The sequence below is a fragment of the Oncorhynchus mykiss genome, chromosome 30 (assembly GCF_057628025.1).
Source record: "Oncorhynchus mykiss isolate SJ-2025 chromosome 30, ASM5762802v1, whole genome shotgun sequence".
Lineage (NCBI taxonomy): Eukaryota > Metazoa > Chordata > Actinopteri > Salmoniformes > Salmonidae > Oncorhynchus > Oncorhynchus mykiss.
In genome coordinates this window covers 33,481,679-33,508,625 of record NC_143051.1, presented here as the reverse complement: position 1 = coordinate 33,508,625, position 26,947 = coordinate 33,481,679, and the positions used below count along the sequence as shown (strand labels likewise).

General features: G+C 44.9%; 1 protein-coding gene across 2 annotated transcripts; it reads right to left on the bottom strand.

The window, feature by feature from the left end:
• Positions 1–1,117: 1,117 nt before the first annotated feature.
• LOC149970275 (uncharacterized) lies at positions 1,118–12,221 on the bottom strand. 2 transcript variants are annotated; one of them, XM_090228481.1, is made up of 5 exons: positions 12,087–12,221; positions 9,893–10,031; positions 9,357–9,414; positions 4,493–4,588; positions 1,118–4,017 (listed from the first exon to the last, which is right to left on the bottom strand). In XM_090228481.1, the coding sequence occupies exons 2-5, from the start codon at positions 9,901–9,903 to the stop codon at positions 3,787–3,789; spliced, it is 396 nt and encodes a 131-aa protein (XP_090084607.1). In that variant the 5' UTR covers positions 9,904–10,031; positions 12,087–12,221; the 3' UTR covers positions 1,118–3,786. The 2 variants fall into 2 exon arrangements, with proteins under 2 accessions (XP_090084607.1, XP_090084608.1); XM_090228482.1 differs by lacking the exon at positions 12,087–12,221 and adding an exon at positions 11,736–11,853.
• Between the last annotated feature and the right edge of the window lie 14,726 nt (positions 12,222–26,947).

Genomic DNA, 26,947 nt, shown 5'->3' with positions numbered 1-26,947 from the left:
GACAGAGGTTAACAAATGGGTGGTGCTAGATCTCAGGCTAGGCTATATCACTTGGGTGCTGGACATAGAATGGAAACAGGCACATACATGTCCAGGGCAACGAAGGGCAATCAGTGTAAGTTACCACTGGACATTATAGTGCCACAGGATGTAATGCTGTCAACAGCACATGTTAAGTTGGTGGTTGAAGATATCCCTCCAGAGGTGTGGGGGCTGTGCTTTGGCAAAGTGGGTGGGGTTATATCCTGCCTGTTTGGCCCTGTCCGGGGGTATCGTCAGATAGGGCCACAGTGTCTCCTGACCCCTCCTGTCTCAGCCTGCAGTAGTTTGTGTCTGTGGGCTAGGGTCAGTCTGTTATACCTGGAGTATTTCTCCTGTCTTATCCAGTGTCCTGTGTGAGTTTAAGTATGCTCTCTCTAATTCTCTTTCTCTCTCTCGGAGGACCTGATCCCTAGGACCATGCCTCAGAACTACCTGGCCTGATGACTCCTTGCTGTCCCTAGTCCACCTGGCTGTGCTGCTGCTCCTGTTTCAGCTGTTCTGCCTGCGGCTATGGAACCCTGACCTATTCACCGGATGTGCTACCTGTCCCAGACCTGCTGTTTTCAACTCTCTAGTGACAGCAGGAGCGGTAGAGATACTCCGAATGATCGACTATGAAAAGCCAACTGACATTCACTCCTGAGGTGCTGACCTGTTGCACCCTCGACAACCACTGTGATTATTATTATTTGACCCTGCTGGTCATTTATGAACATTTGAACATCTTGGCCATGTTCCATTATAATCTCCACCCGGCACAGCCAGAAGAGGACTGGCCACCCCTCATAGCCTGGTTCCTCTCTAGGTTTCTTCCTAGGTTCTGGCTTTTCTAGGGAGTTTTTCCTAGCCACCGTGCTTCTACACCTGCATTGCTTGCTGTTTGGGGTTTTAGGCTGGGTTTAATTACAGCACTTTGTGACATCAGCTGATGTAAGAAGGGCTTTATAAATACATTCGATTGATTGATTGATTGATTGATTGATGTTGGTTGGTCATTTAGGAGCCTTAAAGGGCTCAAGCCTGGAGGTCATTGTGACTCATAAGTTGAAGAGAATACAGCGAGAAGTTCAGGGCCTTTAGTTTACATTTTATTGAACAAGACAATGATCCGTAAAACATATAACACGTTTCCCAAAAAGCATCAGAAAAAAAAAATCAGTTAAAGGGAAAGAAAGAAAAGAGAAGAAAAATAAATAAAATCACAATATCAAGTGTTTGGCTTTCCACAATCAGAGGTTACCCCATGTTTCTTTTTCATCTCGTCTTTATTTTCTAAGAGGAACAAATGTGTAAATGAACAAGCTAAAAATAAAGTAACGAAGGCACGTCTGGCTTGGTGATGAAAAAAAAGCAACAACGAATGTGAGATAACCAAACAAGCAGAGAAGGAAAAAGACTGGATTCAGATGAGTGTTATCGCTAACCTTCACGGTTTGTATTTTTGGCATCAAACCTATTGGGGAGGAGGCTAATTTATTGGCAAACACACACAGCATCTCCTGCTGCAGCGAGAAGTAGTTAGCAGATGCCTTGAGCATGAAACAACAGAACTAAACTAAACAGACTGCTGACTCATTGGTCTTTGATAATAACAAACCCAGGGGTCCCAATGATTGTCTTTTTTAAGCTCAATATATCAACACATCTTCAATTTTGAGTCTTTTTCTTTATAGGCAATACACAAAACAGTATAATATATTTGATGACAATATGAAATACACAAAAAAAATGAAATAAATGGAATCACAGTTTATAAAACCAAACAATGAACAATTAATTTCCCTTTGAACTCTGACCTGTGTAAGGGCTATAAAATACAGATGTGATTGTCTGATACTGCAGCACTTTATGCGAGCACGCCGCCCACAGCCATATGTTTTCAAAATGGCAGCGTGACTCTTTTTGCACAGAGAAGAAGTTGAGCTACCCATAGTTCCATGCAGCATGCAGACATTCCCTTCAAAAGAAACCATAGAGACCAAATCACCACCAAAAGCCAATGACAGTTGCTTTCAAAGTGATTGTCACATCAAAAAAAAACGATAATATTTAAGTAATGCACTGACTGTGATGGAGTATAGAACAGTGGGGTAGGCAGTTACTGTGATCAATTTCTCCATGTGTCCGTATATCTGTCTGTCTACCCCGTCCGTCTACGTTTAGCCATCTATTTTTCTATATCTGTCTATCAATCATTAGTGTCTATAGCATCTATTTATTTACATACATATCTACATTAGTACATGTGCTTTTTGTTCATGTTTCTGTCTTTTTCTTTGTGTCTTTTTATCTAACAAGTTAATGTACTTAGTACAGGCTTGCTTCTCTCGGTGTCTGTCGAGGTGACACTGACAGATCAACGCCTTCGTGGAATTTTGCGACTCAAGCTCTTTGGAACACGCAGAACCAATGATTTGTTCCCATTACTCAGCAAGAGTTCGACTCAACTTTCTGTTTATTGCACCCTGCAGTAAGCACTCTGTGGAAAGAACGTAGTCGTATGCTGACTGACTTATGTATCAGCCAAAAGATATCTCAAGTCGTGCTGTGCGCCTTCTGTACGGCCTAAACCACCCCGCTGCTCTACATCGATGTGTTGTGCCTGAAGTAGACGATACAATGGAGGACTGCAAAGACATCGACAACATTGAAAAAGTATAAAGCCTGGTGTCTGCAAGTAGCCTTGGGAAAAGTGAGCCAACTGTTTTGAAACGAGCCACGATCATGCCATGCAGAGTTATAAGGACTAAAATCCACAAAACCGTTTTTTATATTCATTGACTGACAACTTCAATACCCGTTAAAGTAAAATGTACAGTTTTTTTTTCTTTCAATTTCACACGGAAACTGACACCCCTATACATAGAGGCTCTGGAACCAACTACACTAGTTATTTTTTGTGCACACATTTAACCGGCAATATATTAAGCATCAATATAATATTATTTACAGTGTTCATTGATAATTTGGTTCACCTTGACATCGTTGACCAACATGACACGTTCTCACATAATTGTTCATCGATGATGTTTTGCACATTTGTGTTTCAGTACATAAAAGGCTTTAGAATAAGACTAAAATATAAAATATTAAAATACATATTTTGCTATGTGTAAAATATACAGCATATATTAGAGAGCATATTAACCACTTCATCTACATAAAATGGTACTAATGGCAGTATTCTCCAATACAGGCCGTGTATTTTGACACTCTGAAAATACAATCCTTATAATTTGAACTTAATTTGACTTAAATGTAAGCAGTAATCTTTCCTGTGGGGGGGGGGAATTACGAGCGCATTGATAATTCTGTGTGCATTGTGTGCTTTGCTGTAAACCAAGATGTCACATTTCGTTACCCTAATAATGCAGTATTACCAGCTCTTGCAATTTAGACTGAACCCAAAACGTGAGTCATGTTGCAATGTTATAAAACAGTGACAACCTAATTTTGTTCATACTGCCATAAAATGGCATTTTGGTCTGAGGATGCTTACTGGACGGTGTAACATTGCAACTTTCAAACAACCAGTTTCGGGTGATATTTTCTGGTGATTTTTTGAATGATGTTTCCAGTGATATTACCTTGCCCGAATCACAACAGTAGGAAACACTGCATTTAGGATTTGACCACATCGGGAGGCTGGAGTTGTGCCGATCTTTCCGGAGCCTTGCTCGGACTCTGTGCTGTTCAATGTAACCGAGTAGAGGCACGGTGTTGTTGTTGTGTCATTATGGAGACCTAAACATACATGGCTGCCGACACAAAGCTTTCTCCGCGGGCCACAGTGGCCGACGGCGGCTCGTCGACATGGTGATCGTCCGCGTCAGAGTACGGCGGCAGGGCTTCGTCATTTAGCGTGTCGTCGACATCAGCATACTGTATCGAGTCCTCCAGGACAGCAGGGCCGCCGCCATTAGCAGCCCCACCGCCAACGGTGTTATCATCGTCATCGTCACACGCATCCAGATCCTGTAACATCAACAGATCCTCAGTTGAACCAGCAACAACAACTCTGAAGATGTGATATGGTAGGCAAAATCCACTCCTGGACCATGCATTTCGCAATAGTTTCACAATAGGTTCAATTTTTTCTAAATAGTCAAGCTGTTGAGGTAGCGTGGAGAGAGAATGTTATAATATAGTTAAAAAGGGTGAGTGATCTGACGATAAAGTAGATTGAGACTGATTGTAGAGTCTAGAAAGCAGCCAGGTGTAAAGGACAGGTGTAAAGGACATGTCAATATACAGTAGCCTACAGGTAGTAAAAGCAGCACTATGTGAAAAAGGAGAGAGTCCAGGGTTGTGTTCATTAGGCATCCAATGGCAGGCAACAGACTAAAACATGGAGTAACTACCTGGACTTAAATACAACAAGAAACATTAATTTTTGTTTTCTGGTGTGACCTAATGATCACGACCTAGAGTTTGGGGGATGTCCCCTTACCGTGACAGGCTCTCCGCTGGTCTCGTAGTAGACGTTACTGAAAGGCTGGGTCTCCGTCAACTCCGTCAGCACTGAGTCAGTGACAGGCTTGTTCAGCTGTGGGGTAGTGGAGAGGTCAAAGTCGGGTTAACTGGGCCACTCATCTCCGATCAATAGACATTCTCCCAATTAAGAACTGCACTACCGCATGTGGTTATGAAGCACTATATTGGATCACTCTAATAAAGTATCCTTCTGCTCGGCAGGATTGAGGATTGATTATAAACATAGTTTGAAATGTTTCTACGAACTTTACGGATACTAATTGGATTTTTCGTTTGCCTGTTGTGACTGCGTTTGAGCCTGTGGATTACTGAACAAAACGGGCGAACAAAACAGAGGTTTTGGGATATAAACAGGGACTTTATCGAACAAAACAAACATTTATTGCGTAAATGGGAGCGTAAGCGTCCCACGTACCCTAGTGAGGTTAAATAACTGCCACCACACTACTCCCACCGCTTCCTTTTCGCGGCTCATTCCAGGGAAGATTTGCTTGGTAGGAACTCTATGTTAGAGTGTATAAGCGCAGAAGTATACCCACAGCTATTCAATAGCTTGGAGCAGCTAGCTCGAACACCCACAGAGAGCAGATGGTGAACCCAATAGTAGACAGGTCTGCGCCGCCTTTGGAGAACGCATGCGCTTAGCGCGCCTGGAGGGGATGTACAGTCCAGTCCTCCCCATCTGATGACCGTATTCCCCCCTTCTGGGGTAATGCTTAGTCGCAGAAGCACCCTATTGGCCGCCCCCCCACCACCAAACTCAGTACGGCTGAGGAGTTGATCTGCCTTGAACGTAAGGTGCAAAGTCTGTGGGAGGAAGTGGACGCTTTACGATGGGCTGATGGCGACAAACCTCTCCACCCTGGAGACGAGTTGGGTGACAGTGCTTCAGTGCTTCAGGGATCGACCCAGTTCACAGCGCCATCTGTAGCTGAGAGCGCTGTTACGGAGGCACCTCCGGTGGTGAAGGAAGAAACATGGGAGCTTTTAGGTAGAGTGGCTAACACCCTTGATATCAAGCTGGAAGAAGCACCATCTGAGCAACTCCTTATCCCCATCTGCCCCAAGTTCGCTTTTGCTCTCCGCGAATACAGGAATAAGATTGGAGGGCGCTTCTGTTTCGACAACCAGACCAGGCCGTGGACTAACCTAAGGGATGCAGATTCCTTGGGGCTAGAACACTATCCTGTGATTGATGACATAGTGGCTGCCATGATCTTCCCTGACAAGGAGATCATTGGCAAGGTGCATTGCCTCAAACCAGGACCTGAAAGAGTAAGCAATAAATGGCTGCAAAGCATTTTCAGCACCCTCTTCATCATGTTATGCCTCCCAGGGGGTGGTCACAAGCTTCTTAAGGAGGCCACAGAGGTGTCAAGGCTACTCATTATGCTCCAGACAGACTTGACACATGCCAACGGCAAGAATTTGGCTTCAGTGGTGACTTCACACCACCATCTTTGGCTGGCACAGTCTAAACAGCCACTGCCAGTTCAGAAAACATTATTGGAGTTCCCCTTCATGCCAGGTTCCACCTTTGGGCCAAGGATTGGCAACATCATACAGCAGACTACAAAACTGCTCAAAGACAGAGACTTTGCAGGAGTTCTTGGCAACTGTGCGCCCTACTGCCGCCACTTGAAGGAGCTGGAAGGCAGGGCAGGATGTCTCGAGGATGCTCCAGCAACGTCTTGGTTCCCCTCCTCCCAAAGCCTAGACAACAGGGGCAGGAAAATGGGAACTGGCATTTTACGGCAGATGAGGTGAGGTAGGAGGCACTCCGGCTGGAGATAGCCTCGATCATGAGCAAGGACGCAAATCAGGAAGGTAGAGCCGCTAGAACGGCTAAGTGGGTTTTACTCCACATCTTTCAGTTCCGAAAAAGGACGGCAGCTTTCGGCCGATCCTGGACCTAAGCGGCCTCAACAAATGTTTAAAGGAGCTCAAGTTCAAAATGCTCATGCCAGCACAGGCGTTGCAGGCAATCTTGAGTGGCTAATGGTTCACCACACTCAACCTAAAAGGATGCGTACTTCCATGTTCCTGTTCATCAATATCACTGGAAGTAAATCCGGTTTGCTTTTTAAAGGATTGGCTTACGAATTCAAAGTCCTCCCGTTAGGCCTATCACTGGCGCCTCGTACGTTCACAAAGTACATCCTAGCGCCTATCATGTCCCAGGGAATTCTAGTGCTGAACTACCTGGATGACTGGCTGGAGCGTGCCACAGCAGACAAGGATAATCTTAAAGCACATTCAAGACCTGGGCTTCACCAGAAAAAGGGAGAAGAGAAACCTGACACCCTCAAAGATGATTATCTTCCTGGGGATGTTGATCGACTCAACTCTTATGAGAGCACGTCTCCCTCGGGCGAGATTGGGGAAGATACATGCCTACCTAGACCGTTTCCAGCTTGTACAAGCCATGTCCATATCAGAGTGCCAGAAGTTACTCGGCCTACTCATGTCGGCTTCTCTGGGCCTTCACCTCAGGCCACTCCAGAGATGGTTAAACTCTAACCATCTACACTAGACAACACAGACATTGTCAGCCATCGGTGACGAATGCATGTGTAAGGGAGGACTCTGTTGAAATAGTACTCACTCCTTTCTGTTGGAGGGTGTGACACTAAACAGAGTCCACCGCAGGGAGCTAGTGTGCACCGATGCCTCGCTAGCGGGTTGGGGGGCAGTGCTCACAGGCATGGCAGCGAGCAGACGCAGGAGCCCCCAGTGGAGTGGCGAGCACATCAATGTGCTGGAGCTCAGGGCAGTTCGCCTGGCACTCCAACAGTTCCTGCCCTGCATGGAGGGGAAGCATGCCCTGGTCAGATCAGACAAGACCACGGTAGTGGCTTATATCAATCAACAGGGGGACTGAGATGACGGCACCTCCACGAAATGGCTCTGGAGCTCTTACTGTGGGCTCCGACCCGCTAAGTGTCACTGCGGGCAGCGGACATGCTTTCGAGAAATGGCCCAGCGGAAGGGGAGTGGAGTCTAAATGCTCAGGTGGTGCTACAGCTGTCCGGGAGAACACAGGTGGACCTGTTTGCATTTCAGAAGAACACTCACTGTCCCAGCTGGTTCATGTCAGGCCCTCTGGGTTTGGACGCCCTCGCTCACGATTGGCCGGCAACGACACTTTATGCGTTCCCAACATTTCCACTAATCATAGCTACGCTAGACAGGGTCAGCTTGAAGGGCCACCGGCTGCTCCTGATCCTGTCTGAAACGACCATGGTTCAGCCTCCTGTTGTCACTCCTCTCTGGGACCCCATGGCAACTACCACTGAGACCCGACCTGCTCACTCAGGCTTGGGGGATACCGTGGCATCCGCGCTGCCTCCAGCTTTGGGCTTGGCCCGAGAGAAGTAAATGTGCAAGTTTAGGCATTCAGGACAATGTGGTGAGCACGTTGCAGAACGCCAGGGTATCCTTGACCAACGTATTATATCAAATGCGGTGGGACATATTCTGGTGTGGGGGTCATAATGTGGCCCCAGAGTCGTGTGATATACAAAAGGTTTTATACTTTTTACAATCACTGCTTGATGCAGGCCGAGAGTCATCCAATTTGAGAGTGTATTTGGCCGCAATTTTGGCATGTTATGACGATCGCCTGGAGGGACCCACGGCCACCCATTGCTCTCCGAGTTTATGAAGGGAGCTAGACGTCTGCGTCCAGCGAAGGCCTGTTCGGTGCCAAACAGACCTTGATGTGGTGGTGTCAGCACTTGCGCCCCCAGGTCAGCGTCTTTGAAGCACCCATCCATGATGGTGGCATTCCTGTTGGCTATTACCTCCACTAAGAGAGTTAGTGAGTGCTGAATGTTTCCAAATGTTTGCAGACAAGGGGAATGTTGCCATCCGGCCCAGCTCTCCTTCTTGCCGATGGTCCAGTCTGACAGGCATGTGAATCGGCCCTTACATTTGTCCACATACGTACCTCCGACGGCTGCGGGTGGGCTAAGATTTTCCCCAAGTGTGTTGTGCCCAATGAGGCCACTGGAAACTTACATTACACGGACTAAGACAATACAACAGTTGGATTAGCTGTTCGTGTGCTATGGTCAGAGAGTTCTGGGGAAGAGCCTAACGATACAGAGACTCTCACATTGGATGTGGACACTATTACTACAGGATATCAGCCGTTCGGACGGCCTCTGCCGTCTGCTGTAGTGGTGCATTCCACTAGAGTAGCAGCTACATCGCGGGCCTTGCTCTGAGGATTTCCCCTTGATGACATTTGCGCCTCAGCCAGTTGGGCGCCATCTAGAACTTTTGCTAGATACTATCGAGTCAATGTTGCTGCCACCAACCAGGTCGGGACGGCCGTGTTGTGTGTTGCCTCCACTTCCCTGGAGGGGGAAGGAGGGACACAGTAACCATGACTGCCCTGATTTCAGTCCTATGCAATTTTACTCTTGTCTGGCCATGCCTAGTTCACAGATGAATCTGTTATTGTGATACCATATTGGAGTGATCCAATATAGTGCTACAGAACGAAGGTTATGTATGTAACCACGGTTATGTCAGCTATTGGATCACTCCAATCCTCTTTTCGGTGATATACTGCGCCATTTGAAGAGGACACGAGGTGGGAGTACTGTGGCAGCAGCTATTTAAGGGGGTCGGCCGCAGCACTACTCGGTATCCGGGACTAATCTGAAATTCTTACTCAGAATGTATCCTGCATAGCAGAAGAATACCATATTGGAGTGATCCAATAGCTCACATAACCGTGGTTACATACGTAATCTTTGTTTATGGCCTTCACTAATAATGAGCCCTGAATGACAGGGACGTGGACCCCTCACCATTTCAGTGGAGCTGCCGGCCTTCACAGGGGGAGGGGGCTTGTGCTTGGGAGGACCACTGATTGGATGAGAGAAGAGGGGGCAGGAGAAGAGGTTAGTGCTGCTCACTTGTGAGGTGTGGAAACACTTTGTTACTTTTATGAATTTTGTCTTGCTGCTTTTTGTTTTATGTTGCTCTGTCTGTATGCTACGTCTTGCTTGTCCTATGTTGCTCTGTCTGTATGCTATGTCTTGCTTGTCCTATGTTGCTATGTCTTGCTTGTTCTATGTTGCTATTGTCTATATTGTAATTGTTTTTAATAACCTGCCCAGGGACTGCGGTTGAAAATTAGCCGGCTGGCTAAAACCGGCACTTTTACTGAAACGTTGATTAATGTGCACTGTCCCTGTAAAAATAAAAATAAACTCAAACTCAAACTTTGTCCATACCTAACAGATTCATTTTGGACTGAATAAAACTTAATTGATTGGAGGAAAGATAGGTATTTGTTAAGTCATATATTGAAAGAAACAATTGCTGGGAGCGGAATACTCACTCCCCATTCATGGCGTTCTGCTTGCGTTTGCGGACCAGAATGATGACAGCGACGGCGATCGCCAGCAAGAAGAGGACCACACCAATGATGCCTCCGATGATGCCAGCCGTTGACGGCCCTGCTGTAATCTTACGCTGCTCTGAAAGAGAAGACGACGCGGAGGACTTAGGATTTAGTCCAATTCAAATGAATGTGTCATTTGAATTGGGGATAAGGGCTGGGAAAATGTGTTCGAATCAGAATCCAAATCAGAAGTTCTAAATAAAAACAGCTGAACTGAAGAACAGGGGCCTGTTCAGGAGGATGTTCTAGAACATTCGGATAGATATGTATCGCAGAGAACAGATATGATTGGTCATTCTATTTCTATCTGCAACATCCAGAACGTTTTCTCATCACTGAATACACCCCAGGAAATCAGCTCTGTTAGGCATTTAATCCTTGCCAGACATCTTATCATCCGACGATGTTCCAAGTAGACCTCCGCCTCCTTGCTCAATTATGTCTGTGTTTGTGATTTCCAGAGGGCACTGAGGCTGAGTGAGGCGTCTAAATTGAATGTAAAAGCCTCTCATTATGTTGGTTTTAACCAGCTTGCAGTTTCCACAGATGGCCACTGGGGGCGACAAGATCCCATTGAGGATAATAATGGTGTACTTTCTCTTTGCGGCCACATGGTGTGCAGTTGCCAAGCTAAAGTCTCACTGCTGATAGTGAGTGAGAACATACATTACTTTGTCGATTCTCCCTCCGGCTAGGCTTGCATCCATATCAAAGATTCCAAATATGGGTGATTCCACTGGGAGTGGTGCAGTCCCACGCATCTGTTAGGTGTGTGTGTGTGTGTGTAGAGGAGTCTGCTGAATCTACGACCGGGGACACATCCAGAGATGCACCCTCATACAAACAACGCCAGTCACAACTGAAAAGAGACCGGCCAGCTCCAATCATTATCACGAAAACATTAAATGGAGGGAGGGAGAGAGAGAGAGAAAGATGGAGTGGTGGCCAGGGCTGTCTCGGTCCTAAATTGTTCTCTCTCATTCTCACAGCTGGATACGTGGACACACACACACAGAAATCTATACAGACAGAAGCCCCCCCCCCACCCCCCCAGCCTATTGGCATCCCTCTGTGGGTATCCTAGCCGTTTATCTGATGTGCTGGATATCAAAGTTTACATTCGCAGCGTTTACCATTGATGTTCTCCACTGATAAACTGTATTTTCAATAAATAATGAGTCATGTTAGTTACTGCATCAAAAACAAGCAGTCTAACATGGAGGAAATTAACTGGGTTGTATTCATTAGGGAAAACAGCAGTAGAACTCCTTAAAAGCATTGACGAAAAACTAAAAACAAGCTGTTGTTATTGCTCAAGTCCAGATAGTCCCATCCCTGTTTCTTATGTTCAGTGCCTAATGAATATAACCCTGTTTGAAGGATGGGGTGGGCTGAGGGAAGGACGTAGAGAAACAGAGGATTGGAATGGCTGGAAAAAGGAGGGTAAAGATACACACCCACCCCGATGCTCACAGGTTTGGCTTGGCAGAGAACAAGGGCCAAGACAGGGTGGGGGGTAAGAAGAGAGGGGGAAGAAAGAGAAAGGAATGAGAACAGATTTTTTTCAGGCTGGATACAAGAATGGGGTGTGGTGGAGTGGAGAGTGGAGAGGATCTCAATGAAGACTTATTAGCTCACATAACAGATGTGGTGAGAATAGACAAACCTCTTAGCACTCGCAAACACACACACACACACACATACATACACACTAAGACGCACACCTAGCCAGTCATCCTAACATATTCTACAGCATATCTCTTTCAGTTGAGTCACTTACCACACACAGAATAGCTAGCTTTTACCAACTGAATCAAAAGGGGGGAGGCATCGAGTGTGTGATGCTATCCTGTCAGCCCAGATTGAAAGAATGAGACTCTCCCGAACCTCCATCACATGCTACACAGTCACATATTAATGTGTCTCATATATAAATAGATGTGGGAGGATGGAGGGATAGAGAGATGGAAGGGAAGAGAGGGAAAGATGGTGCTAGGAGGGAGGGCAGAAGAGAGTGATAGGGGTGCGAAGGCCCTGCAGTGGGGCCAAGAGGCAGACTTTAAAGGTCCTCCGTCTCCATGGGATACGGTTTAAGTGACAGGGAGGAACAACTAGTGAAACAACCACTCACAGTCGGCCGGGCCTTCATCGCCATTGGCATTCTGCTGCTACACTCCTCCGCAAAACTCCCAACTGGAACATCTCTCTCTATCGCTCGGTCTCCATCTCTCTCTCTCGCGCTCCATTGCTCACTTTCCCTTCACTGGCAAGTAAAGCTCTGAAATGTTCGCTCTTAGTCAGACACAGAGGTACACACACACACACACACAGGCAGACAGAGCCCTTTTAGGACCATTGTGCCTCCTCTAGCTGACTGAAAACTGATACATTCAAAAATGGATACATTCAAATACTACATAATTACCCTTTAGTTTAATAACTAACCATTAAAAACGTGTACAGTAAGTGCTGGAGCTAGACGGGGAGCGAATGAGTGAAGGAAAGGACAAAGAATGGAGAGGGGGAGAGGGAGGGAGAGAGAGAGAAGACTAAAAGCTTCACAAAGATAACGATAATGGAGATATGAAGTTGAAAATCTGTCGACAGGGGGAAACATTATTCGGCTCCTTACTGCCTTGTGCTTAGAGGCCAAAAGAGGATTACCACTGACAGCAACCTCCACCTCCTCTAAGTGTTTTCTTTACCCCTCCCTTTCTCTTTCTTCATCCAACTCTCCGTCCCTCCCTCTTCCTCTCTCCCCAACCATCTTAGTGACCTAGTGTGTTCCCGGCTTCCCGCCTGCACCATCGAGCCAAGCCCTCCCTCCTTCTTACACACACACACACAATCCACTTTGCAGGGCCATCTTTGATTGGAGGACAGTCTTGCAGGAGTGCTTCACTGATGGGTTCGTTAGCATCCCACAAGCATACATCTTATCTTACCCCATTGCTCACCAGTGAACTGTACAACGCAACACACACTCACGGAGACCTTTAGCACCGCCAGGGATGACAGTTGATCCAAAAGTCATTGGATCGTGACACCTCATGGTAACACACACAAACACACCCGTGCGGCAGGTAGCCTGGCGGGTAGGAGCGTTGGGCCAGTAACCGAAAGGTTGCTGAATCGAAGTCCCGAGCTGACAAGATAAAGAGCTGTCGTTCTGCCCCTGAGCAAGGCAGTTAACCCGCTGTTCCCTGGGCGCCGAAGACATGGATGTCGATTAAGGCAGCCCCCCCGCACCTCTCTGATTCAGAGGTGTTGGGTTAAATACACAAGACACATTTAGGTTGAATGCATTCAGTTGTACAACTGACTAAGTATCCCCCTTTTCTGCATGTGTAAGTTTGTGTGTCTCTCTCTTAGGGTTTAAAAGTGTAGCTTTTATACAAAACTATCAAATGCCATCGATGCCCTCTTTTTTTCCAGGCCGGTCAATTCTCCCCGTGTTTCGGTCTGCCACTTAGTGGATTAAAAACACTCTCCTAGTTCACCTCCTCAAATAGCATGACTGGACCAGAAAATTGTGTTTCTCTACGAAAATGATGCCGAAATGAGTTTATCATCGTTGCAAACGCCTCCAACCATTCCATTCCCAGGGATTAAACTAGGTCAAAGAGGCGCGAGACAGCAACACCCACTTCAGAGGCTTCATTTCGGCTCCAGCGTAGCCCACGTCCCCTGATCTTTGCCTTAAAACAGGTCACGTATCGAGCGACTGCCACTCATCTGGGTCAAGTAGACCAGGGCTGGGCTTCGGGGCCGTGGCTGCCGCCATGGCGCTTATTACCTGGTAACCTTCCGCATACGTAATGAGGACTGGGTGTTTGCGGAGCCACGGAGGGCTCTTGCCGGGTCAAGAGAGCAGTGTGTGTGTGTGTGTGTGTGGGGGGGGGGGGGGGGGGGGGGCTCAGAAGGGCATGAAGCAGAAGGTTTAAGCTCCACTGAGCTGGGTGTCTCCAGACCAACAGGCATTTATACTAGCGTGTCTTAGTGGCCACTGCTGCTGGTGCCAAGTAGCATCAAGCAGAGCCACAGCTAATCTACTGAGATCTCGCCCCAGTTGGTCCCAGTGCATTTGAATAACTATCTGGAGATTAAGCTGAGGTCAGTCAGTGACACTGCATGCGTGTGTGTTTGTCAGATTGTGCAGCTATATCCATCTGTCTGTATGTGTCAGTACATGCTACTGTCCCCTGTGTCATTCATAGATAGATGTGTGTGTGTGTGATAGGTGTGTGATATATATATATATATATATATATATATATATATATATATATATATATATATATATATATATATATATAGATGGATGGATGGATGGATGGATGGATGGAGGGAGGGTGCTGAAGGGAATAGTGTCAGTCAGCGGGGCACACAACCGCATAGATATATCTATATAGATAGGTGTGATAGGTGTGTGATATATATATATATATATATCACACACCTATCACACCTATCTATATAGATATATCTATGCGGATATATATATATATATATATATCACACACCTATCACACCTATCTATATAGATATATCTATGCGGTTGTGTGCCCCGCTGACTGACACTATTCCCTTCAGCACCCTCCCTCCCTCCATCCATCCATCCATCCATCCATCCATCCACACCCCCTCCGCAGGGAGCAGTATGCTTCCTGCCATCCAGTGCCACAGCGAATCACAGCCCACACTCTTATCCAGCCACTGCTGGCCCTCTGGCCCTGGGCAGACAGTCTTACCCTTCTCTCAGCCTAAGGGCTCCACCACGTCCCCCGGCTGTCCTTGGGTCACTATCGGTCATCTGTCCCTCACTGAGTGACCTTCCCCCTCACACACAATCAGACACAAAGGGACACAAGGATAGCAGAAACACACAAAGATGGTCGACACACACACACACTTCCAAAGTCTCCTCCTCTCGCTGCTGTTATATGCAGTATCAGTCCCTGATATAAACATTGCCAGTTACAATGACACAGGGAACATATGCGAAGCTAAACATGGTTTAATAGGCTGAAACTCTCCTGATTACAAGCCTTTTCCCCTTTACTTTATACTTTGAGAGCCTCTCTGTGTTTAGGAACTGTTTCAGGGGGGGTTTAACAACATGCCATGGAGTGTGTGTAGACACCTCAGGTATGCAGGTATTTCCGCTAACAGTAAAAATAATGGCCACCGCTTTCTTCCCACAAAATACAATTGCAGCTTGTTTATGTGTGACTGATTTGTTGCAGCTGGAGATGTTATCATTGGACAGACCCACACACACACACACACACACACACACACCCTGCAGGACTAACATCTGATTTTTCTTAGTCTGACTGTCGGGAACCAGGCGCTTCATCATCCTCCAAAAACGCCTCCCCCCATCCCTTCCTCTCTACCCTACACACTCATCCATCTCCTCTCTGTTCCAGTATTGTAAAAACTCTTGTTGTAAGTCCCCCCCCCCCCCCCTTCTCCAACAAACCACAACAGAGTTTTTCAGAGAATGGACAGATCAGAATGTGCTGACTCCAAGGAAGAAGCCCAGAGTGCACTTAACCCCCATTTGTGTCTTTTAGCATCTAATTTGCTTTTCCCGGACTGTGGTTTGGAGGGGAGAGTGGGATTGAAAGAATGAAAGCGAGAGAAAGAGAGAGATCAGAAAGAGCGAGAGAAAGAGAGAGATCAGAAAGAGCAAGAGAAAGAAAAGGGCAAAATGGTCTTATGGAGAGAGAGAAAAATGAGCTCCCTTGAGTGCATCGGTCTGAGACGGTCTGTTAGCTGTTAGCCGCTAACCACTAATAGTGTAGCAAGCCACAAAGTTTTGCTACGCTAACGACGGTAAAGGTCTCTGGGATGGCTAGCCACGGAGGAACTAAAGGGCAGGTCCTGTGAGGCCACGGCTGGAGTGTGTTTAATGGAGCTTCTCCATCCTGGAGGGGGAAATCAATAATTTCCAGGCCCAGGGACATGTATTAGTCTGTGGCGACCTAAATGCCAGAACCGGACAAGAACCTGACACCCTCAGCACACAGGGGGACAAACACCTGCCTGGAGGTGACAGCATTCCCTCCCCCATATGCCCCCCTAGGCACAACTATGACAACATAACCAACAAAAACGGGTCACAACTCCTGCAGCTCTGTCACACGACGAGTATGTACAGAGCCAATGGTAGGCTTTGAGGGAACTCCTATTGTAGGTACACCTATAGCTCATCTCGTCAATAGTACTGTAGACTATTTTATCACTGACCTCAACCCAAAGTCTCTCAGAGCTTCTGCAGTCAGCCCACTGACACCCCTATAAGATCACATCAAAATCACAGTCTACTTGAACAGAGCAATACTCAATCATGAGGCATCATAGCCAAAGGAACGGAGTAATATTAAGAAATGCTATAGATGGAAGGAATGTGGTGTGGAAACCTACCCAAAAAAAACAAATTCAATCCCTTTAGACAACTTCCTGGACAAAACGTTCCACTGTAATAGTGAAGGTGTAAACTTGGCAGTAGAAAATCTTAACAGTATATTTGACCTCTCGGCTTTCCTATCAAATCTAAAACATTACAAACAGAAAACTAAAGAAAATGAGTGACAATGACAAATGGTTTGATGAAGAATGCAAAAACCTAAAAGAAATTGAGAATGACTAAAACACAGAAACACACCAAGGAACAGCACGTCAAATCAGCTCATTATAATTTAATAATCCATAGACTAAACAATTCTGGGGAAATTGGAAAACCCTAAACAAACAAAAATGAAGAATGATCTATCCAAAATGGAGATCTATGGGTAAACCACTTCGCCAATCTTTTTGGCTCTATAACAAAGAACAAACAGCAAAAACAGATACATGATCAAATACAAATCTTAGAATCAACTATTAAAGACTACAAGAACACACTGGATTCTCCAATTACTTTGAATGACCTACAGGACAAAATAAAAACCCTCCAACCCAAAAAAGGCCTGTGGTGTTGATGGTATCCTCAATGAAATTATAAAATATACAGACAACAAATTCCAATTGGCTATATTAAAACTCTTTAATATCATTTTTAGCTCTGGCATCTTCCCCAATATATGGAACCAAGGACTGGTCACCCTAATCCACAAAAGTGGAGATAAATTTGACCCCAATAACTACCGTGTGATATGCATCAACAGCAACCTTGGGAAAATCATCTGTATTATCATTAACAGCAGACACGTACATTCCCTCAGTGTAGACAATGTACTGAGCAAATGTCAAATTGGCTTTTTACCAAATTATCGTATGACAGACCACATATTCACCCTGCACACCCTAATTGACAAACAAACCAAAACAAAGGCAAAGTCTTCTCATGCTTTGTTGATTTCAAAAAAGCCTACGACTCAATTTGGCATGAGGGTCTGCTATACAAATTGATGTAAAGTGGTGTTGGGGGAAAAACATACAACATTATAAAATCCATGTACACTAACAACAAGTGAGGTTAAAATAAGCAAAAACACATTTCTTCCCACAGGGCCGTGGGGTGAGACAAGGATGCAGCTTAAGCCCCACCTTCTTCAACAAATATATCAACGAATTGGCGAGAGCACTAGAACAGTCTGCAGAACCTGGCCTCACCCTAATAGAATCTGAAGTCAAATGTCTACTGTTTGCTGATGATCTGGTGCTTCTGTCACCAACCAAGGAAGGCCTACAGCAGCACCTAGATCTTCTGCACCGATTCTTCCAGACCCGGTCCCTAACAGTAATCTCAGTAAGACCAAAATAATGGTGTTCCAAAAATGTCCAGTCGCCAGGACCACAAATACAAATTCCATCTAGACACCATTGCCCTAGAGCGGTTTGGGTCAGCACACAAAAAACGATACATACCTTGGCCTAAACATCAGCGCCACAGGTACCTTCCACAAAGCTGTGAATGATCTGAGAGACAAGGCAAGAAGGGCATTCTACCCAACCAAATCATGCGAAAACAAAAAGATAATTCCTTGACACATTGGAAAGAATAAAAAAAAAAAGAGCAAATGCTATTTGGCCCTAAACAGAGAATACCTGACCACTGTGACTGACCCAACCTTAAGGAAAGCTTTGACTATGTACAGACTCAGTGAGCATTGCCTTGCTATTGAGAAAGGCCACCGTAGGCAGACCTGGCTCTCAAGAGAAGACAAGCTATGTGCACACTGCCCACAAAATGAGGTGGAAACCGAGCTGCACTTCCTAACCTCCTGCCAAGTGTATGACCATATTAGAGACACATATTTCCCTCAGATTACACAGATACACAAAGAATTCGAAATCAAACCCGATTTTGATAAACTCCCATATCTACTGGGTGAAATACCACAGTGTGCCATCACAGCAGCAAGATTTGTGACCTGTTGCCACAAGAAAAAGGCAACCAGTGAAGAACAAACACCATTGTAAATACAACCCATATTTATGTTTATTTATTTTCCCTTTTGTACTTTAACCATTTGCAGATTGTTACAACACTGTGTATATATATATATATATATATATATATACACACATAATATGACATTTGTAATGTCTTTATTATTTTGGAACTTCAGTAGATGTAATGTTTACTGTTCATTTTTATTGTTTTTCACTTTTGTATATTATCAACTTCACTTGCTTTGGCAATGTTAACATATATTTCCCATGCCAATAAAGTCCCTTAAATTGAATTGAGAGAGAGAAGCGTAAGGAACAGGAGAGAGAAAACGAGAAAGAACTGTATTCATGACTTCTGCGAAACCAACAAATATTTTTTTGTATTTAAAAAAAAAGTTAATGTCTGGTGGAAGTACTTATATTGTGAGTCTGTTGTTATAGTAGCAGTGAGAAGCTGTTATCATGTAGACGGGAAAAGACCAACAGTCATAGCCTACACATGGGACACAGGTACAGGATCTGTGCAGGTCTATGGCTTTGAGCTGATGTACAGTACCTGTACAACACCACCATTTTTTCTGACAACAATGACTGTTATACACAGAGGAAGTGAGTTATCACTGAATTATAGAATATAGTGTATCAAATGTATATAGAACTGTCAATGCCAATCCATTTTATTTTATTATTATTATTATTTTTTTTTATCTACCTTTATACTGTATCTTAATGGTTCACCACATTGTCTATGGTGAAGGCTGGGGTAAGGAGGACTTACTAGGTTATTGTTAATTACCAGCAAGCATGCAGCAATCTGAATGGCGGTTTTACAGCATCAAAACAATACTGGAAAATATATTACACTATTTTGCCACGGCGCATGTTGTGGAAGGTTCTACTGAATAGAAGGAACTCGTCCAAATAATTTCATCCAAGTCTTTTCACACATTCGGTGAAAGCCACACCTATTCTCCTGTGTGAAGAATAAGTGTTTTTTTCCCTCTCTTTGTGGTAATTATACACGTATGACAACGACTGCATACTAATGAATCAGAAGCCATATCTAAAAAGGCAGTAACCAATAGCGGAGACTCCATTGCGTTTGCTGAATGGGTTTCTCTCTTTATATACTGCAGATCATCTCAGCTCGGGTTTCTGGTGGCTTAACGTAACTGAACACTGATGTTCAGGAGTAGTGTTAATGAATGGGGCAGGCGTCAGGGTAGGAGTAACGCTGTTATTTCTACACAAACACACACACACACACACACACACACCTCTATATAGACACATAAATCAAAACACACACTCATAATATAATGTTACTGTACACAAGCCCAACCGGCAGCCAGAAGCATTAACTTCTTTAAGTGGGCACCGCAGCAGGCATTATGTTGGGCTGCAGACTAAGCAGCGGAGGAGAAAGACTCGGTAGAAACACTGAGTGCCTCAGAGAGTAAACAGTAGCCACCCATTAGCCCCGATCAAACTGCATTAAGACGAGGATTCTCGAGAAGAACATGTACTTTGTTCACGTACTGCCATCAGCGTAAATGATCATTTGTTAATTGACCTGCCGGACAAAATAAAGGTAAAACGTTATTTTAAAAAAAAGTGAAATACATTGTCGGTACAGACAGAAGAGGACTGTCCAGCCCTCGGAGCCTGGTTCCCCTCTCTAAGCATCTTACCGATCACTGTACCTGTACACAGCCAATCTGTAAACAGCACACCAAACTACCTCATCCCCATATTGTTATTTATCTTCTTGCTCTTTTGCACCCCCAGTATCTCTACTTGCACATCATCTGCACACCTATCACTCGTGTTAATGCTACATTGTAATTATTCTGCCTCTATGGCCTATTTATTGCCTTACCTCCCCTACTCTTCTACATTTGCACACACTGTACATAGATTTTTTTTTCTATTGTGTTATTGACTGTACGTTTGTTTATGTGTAACTCTGTGCTGTTGTTTTTGTCGCACTGCTTTGCTTTATCTTGGCCAGGTTGCAGATGTAAATGAGAACTTGTTCTCAACTGGCCTACCTGGTTAAATAAAAAGGTGAAATAAATAGGTGAAATAAATAAAATAGGTTGCTTCCTTCTAGACAGTTTTTCCTAGCCACTCTGCTGCTGCTGCCTCTGCATTGCTTGCTCTTTGAGGTTTGAGGCTGGGTATCTGTATAGCACTTTGTGGCAATTGCTGATGTAAAAACGGCTTTCTAAAATACATTTGATGGATGGATTCTGGAACACATCTGCAGACTAGCTAACACTGCCGTTGGACATTTCACAGCGCTCCTCATACCGTTTGGCACTCTCGGTCTGACTAAGAGCAATGGATACGAAGGATGAGCGTTTCTGAGGAAGCCATCCAATTCATTCAGACACACTAGTTCTGTCAGAAGTCTCTCCGGAGAGCAGTAAACCATGGAATCATTGGGCCATTTAAAAATCTACTACTGTATGTACAACGTTCGTCGTCATCAGAGTCTTGGGGTCAAAGGTCACAGCTCTTGTTAATCGGAGCGCTGACGCTTGGTTTATGAGCAGTGCTTGATGCTAATGGTTACTAATGATACGGCCTAATTACTGTGGTGGCTAGGCTAGCGTGAAGGAAGATGAGCCCCAGACAGAAACACACAAACACTACTGGCGTGGTAAAATGGAAGCCGTTTGAAATACTCTAGTCGGAGTCAGAGATAGTTACACTAGTGGAAGTAACACGTGGACGTCTATGGGCTCTGACAGATACTTAGAGGCTGCTCTCGCTATCACACACAACCAGGAGTATACCACACACACACAGACAATTCTGTTAATCAACAAAAAATGTCAGGCCACATGCAATCATTGTCGCACCTAATTATGCATTCAAGCACATGGTATCTGTCACAGAGCACTTGCAGGCCACACACCAGATCTGGGATAACTATAGTTTTAACTATGCTTTATGGAAAGTAACTACACTGCTCAAAAAATTAAAGGGAACACTAAAATAACACATCCTAGATCTGAATGAATGAAATGTTTTTATTAAATACTTTTTTCTTTACATAGTTGAATGTGCTGACAACAAAATCACACAAACATTATCAATGGAAATCAAATTTATCAACCCATGGAGGTCTGGATTTGGAGTCACACTCAAAATTAAAGTGGAAAACCACACAACAGGCTGATCCAGGCTGACCTGATCCAGGTCATGAGGTCTAGCATTGTCTTGCATTAGGAGGAACCCAGGGCCAACCACACCAGCATTTAGTCTCACAAGGGGTCTGAGGATCTCATCTCGGTACCTAATGGCAGTCAGGCTACCTCTGGCGAGCACATGGAGGGCTGTGCGGCCCCCCAAAGAAATGCCACCCCACACCATGACTGACCCCCGCCAAACCGGTCATCGGAGGATGTTGCAGCCAGCAGAACGTTCTCCACGGCCTCTCCAGACTGTCACGTCTTTCACATGTGCTCAGTGTGAACCTGCTTTCATCTGTGAAGAGCACAGGGCGCCAGTGGCGAATTTGCCAATCTTGGTGTTCTCTGGCAAATGCCAAACGTCCTGCACGGTGTTGGGCTGTAAGCACAACCCCCACCTGTGGACGTCGGGCCCTCATTACCACCCTCATGGAGTCTGTTTCTGACCGTTTGAGCAGACACATGCACATGTGTGGCCTGCTGGAGGTCATTTTGCAGGGCTCTGGCAGTGCTCCTCCTGCTCCTCCATGCACAAAGGCGGAGGTAGCGGTCCTGCAGCTGAGGTTGTTGTCCTCCTACGGCCTCCTCCACGTCTCCTGATGTACTGGCCTGTCTCCTGGTAGCGCCTCCATGCTCTGGATACTACGCTGACAGACACAGCAAACCTTCTTGCCACAGCTCGCATTGATGTGCCATCCTGGATGAGCTGCACTACCTGAGCCACTTGTGTGGGTTGTAGACTCCGTCTCATGCTACCACTAGAGTGAAAGCACCGCCAGCATTCAAAAGTGACCAAAACATCAGCCAGGAAGCATAGGAACTGAGAAGTGGTCTGTAGTCACCACCTGCAGAACCACTCCTTTATTGGGGGTGTCTTGCTAATTGCCTATAATTTCCACCTGTTGTCTATTCCATTTGCACAACAGCATGTGGAATTTATTGTCAATCAGTGTTGCTTCCTAAGTGGACAGTTTGATTTCACAGAAGTGTGATTGACTTGGAGTTACATTGTGTTGTTTAAGTGTTCCCTTTATTTTTTTGAGCAGTGTATTTTGGGTGGGGGGACAAATATTTACTTTGGAGGTGACAGCAACTATTTCAATACATTCCCCCCAAAATTAATACTCCTTTAAAACTATTTGAATACAGATCTCAGGAAGTGACTATTTTCAGAAACCATTAGATTTTCTGCTTTCAACGAATGGCAGGGCTGTATCTGGAACTCTGTTGAAGGTATAAATATAATGAATAGCAAACGCCATATCTCCTATACTATTCCAATCTGACAGTCATTTCTGATCTACACTATACATTTCTATCTGAACATTCTGTAAATATCCATTCTTCTGAATGTTCATTGTCCCAGGTTTACATAATCAAGTCAAACGAAATAACCAATTATATTTTTTACAGATACAGTAAAAAGTTGTGATGCTCAACGACTGTACGCCACTGAAGATGTTGAAAGCAGCAATTAATTTAATGATACCTGAAAATACTGCAGAGAAATTCCAAAGCCATTTGCAAACAGCAAGTTGGATGCTTAGGAAAAACAACTGCAAACTTCTGTCCATGGTAGGGAAAGTGTTTCAAACACACACTATACCATCTTTAAAGGGATAGCTTACTCAAACCACAACTAACATGATTTTCTTCCAACCCTTGGCTGTGGTAAAGAACACTGTTTTGGGATTTTTAGTTTCCTTTAGACACTTAAAAGCAGTATTTTGTATGTGTTAGCATTCTCAGTAACATTTAACATTAAACTGTTCTTGTGCCTGTGTAATAAAATAATATATAACACTTGGTAAATGCATTTTAATTGCTTAATGACCTGAGAGTTTTTATAAGTACTGTACACAAGAGGATGTGACTTCCTTATTCCACTTCCTTATTCAACAATTATAAAAGCAATTTCCAAAGTCCTATGTAACAACAATGTTGCTATTGTAATAATCACAAAATTACAACACATAAGAATTTGATGTCACGTGTCAGTGTATTACGTTGTGTCTCACTCATTCGGAAAATATATTTGTTAGTCATTTGGAATCTGCAACAGTGGTTCACTCTAACGTTTTGGTGATTCCATGTTCCTCATGCATTTCATTCTAGGCTATAGGCAATTAAGATTCATATCTGAGAGAGCCCTCCAAACCAAGTGCTATTGGTCATATATTTACACTAATTTATGTAACTACTGTAGTGTTTGGTTCTTCATAAAATATTTTGTCAGCCATCAAATATATGTATTTTGTTTTCAAATAACTTGCATATATTCAAATACCTTCAAGTATTATTTGGTTTTCTGAGACCTGTATTTGAATATCAAAGAACATGTGTGTATTTGAGTTGAAACTCTATATAAACTATATTCACTACCTCGAGTATGATCCTTTTTTCATTTTCTTTCAAATAAACTACAAAATACAACTATTTTCTTCCCAGGTCTGCCACACACACCTATGCATATGGTGCACACACACACACACACACACACACACACCTTAAATCAACAGGGTCATTAACACAATAAACTGTGCTGTCCAGTGTCACCGTGCCTAATTAAAGTAGCTTTATACACCGTCACTTTCTCGTGTCACTAAAGTAGGAAGATAAAAGCATTCAAGACTGCAAAGACAAAGATGTTGCTCAAAACAGCAGGGGGGGGGGGGGGGTTCCAAAGAGGAAAAGGAAGACATCCTGTGTGTGTAGGTGTAATTCACTGGAAATACACCTTTAACGTAGAACCTGCCTCAACTGCCAAGCCTTGTGTGCTAAAAATCTAGAAATTGCAATCCTCTCCTGTCTATGCACATGGGAAAACACACAACGCATTTTAATGGGTCTTGTCATTTGGGGGGGGGGGGGGGGGGGAGATTATGCATAAGGGGGCGCAAAACTATCTCCCTGACATCTTGGCAGGTTAGCGCAACCCTGGCATTCCAAAGCGAGGATTTTGAAGCATGTCAAACCCGGTTACCTGTGGATACCGGAGGCAAGCGGAGTGCTAACGCTGGGGAGACGACACACAAACACCTACACAGGTGCACACACCCACACAAACATACGCTCAGATACACAGCCTCGGGGCTACGTAGCACGTTGGTAACAAGCGTGCAATGCCAGCCACTGGGCTGCAGCCCTAAACATCAAGACTGCAACAGAAGACCCATACAGGACCATACACAGCACACTTCTCCAGTGAATATCATACATTTACAACAACAAAAAACACACTGGCGCAGGGAAACCTCACGTTTCCTACCATACACTGTAATACCGTTGACCTAAATAGTTTGACTGGTTGTGTGTAACAAACACATTACTGTAGCTTACATTCTGACAGTGCAAAAAAAAAAACACTAAAAAAACATGGGGATATTACCAAAAAAATGACAATACTTAAGTGCACTGCACTTAAATAGGAATGAATTTGGAATGCACCAGATGGCATTTGCATTGCGTGCCTTGCATATATAGTGCATAACTGCTACGTTTGAATGGGTTTTAACCCACGTAAACGATCACAGGCTCTTCATAGCCCTCTTTTACAGTTTGTGAAATAAAATCTGGCACAAGTGCTGTATAATGAGTCATACAGTCTTTATAGAATAATCTCTGTATGCAATTTCTGTGCCTTAGCATAATTGGGGCCAAAAGTCATGAAAGAATCCTGCACATTCCTCTCACCATCGCTCTCTTCCCAGCTCAATGGTAATACAATGTGCTCCAACACCCTTACAACAAACACAACCGAGGTCTTCTTGAATAAAATGGTCCTCTCTACATAATAAAAATACTATTGATTTTCTACCATGTGGCTAATGTGCCAAATAAAACAAGTTTTATTGCCTGGTTGGAGGAATGTGAGCTGGTGTCAAGCGGCCGTATGACAACTGGGCTTAGAAGGAATGTGATGTTAAGGCATCCGACATGAAACAAACAGTGATTTATATTCAAGGCCATGTTAGCGGTAGCCTCCGTGCTCAGGCAGCCTAGCTAAGCTAACGCTAACGCTAAGGCCTAGGAGGAGACTGGAGCCTTTCAGGGGCAGCCAATGGCGGGAGGAGAGGAGGGAGAGGAGCGGACACCAGAAACCCTTTGACGGAGGTGAGATGGAACACACACACACACACAGTGAGAGAGAGAGATACGGCTACACACACAAGCACACCATCTCCACCTCTACTCAACAAAGCAGAGGGGAGATGGAATAGACACAAAAACAATTAAATATCTACAGTTTACACACAGACACACAAGCCCTATTCAACAGAGCATAACTCTGCAGCTCCACAGCCCTTCAACAGAGTTGAAATATACACATCCCCTTCTTCCTCCACAGCCCTTGGGCAGAGGGTAGGAAGCCTCCCCAGAGACGGAGCATGTTTCCACTGCTAGAAAGTGACTACAGGAGAGAGGGCTACTCAGTCAGGAGCACAGAGGGGGGTGGAGAGGGAGGGGAATCAGGAGAAATGTGGAGAGGGATGGGGGGGGGGGGGGGGTTGATAACTCACCAACTGGGGAAATGTGAGCAGCAGCCCACACCGGACCCCAATGGCCCCTCAGGTCACACCAAGCGCTCTGTAGTCCTCCACCGATCTCTCTCCATTTCTCTTACTCTCTCCATCTGGCCTTCTCAGCTGTACGGGTGCTCTGAACGTCTCCATCCTCCTCTTTTTCTCACTCTCCTCCGATCTATGTCTCTCTTTCCCATCTGCCGTGTGTGGAATGTGTGGAATGTGTGTGGATCTGTGTGTATATTCCACCAATGTCATGTCGGTCTCCTTCCACACAGATGATGATGGGGTACTGGCATGGTGCACTGGGGGGGGGGGACTGGTTACACCCCCATCTTTACACCCCATGACACTCAGTCACTCAGTCCCCCCCCCCACCACTGAATATTAACATGGATTCTGATTAACATGGCAAGGTGTGTGAGATGCATGCAGAACCGTGGGACACACACGGACAGACGTAGGCATGGATCCAGAATGTACAATAGATCCCATGCACACAGCAAGGGGTTGCATTGGTCATTCCTCACACAGCAGAGCGCACACAGAATTATTACACGCTGTAGACACACACAGCCTCTGCATGAAAAGAAAACTAGTCCATCCTGAATCCTCAACACACAGCAGAAACAGACACAGTGCTGTTCAACTGTCAAAAACGCGCACACAGGGGCGCACGCAACATACAAATTAAGTTGGTTGTTCGGCAGCACGCAGACACGACAGCGCACGTTGCTTACTGTACATACAGCAGCAGACACGTACACAGAATAAAGCGAGCTGGAGCTCACAGCCTCCTCCGTCCTCCCAGTGAACACGGCACATCAACACACTGACTGAACCAGGCTCCCAAAAGCATTAAC

What these genes read in the sequence shown, in the direction of transcription:
- LOC149970275 (XM_090228481.1), bottom strand. An exon ending in CCGGCAGCTCCACTGAAATG is followed by an intron (nt 4,589 to 9,356) that starts GTGAGGGGTCCA and finishes ACTACCCCACAG; the next exon opens with CTGAACAAGCCTGTCACTGA. An exon ending in CCAGCGGAGAGCCTGTCACG is followed by an intron (nt 4,018 to 4,492) that starts GTAAGGGGACAT and finishes TTGATGTTACAG; the next exon opens with GATCTGGATGCGTGTGACGA.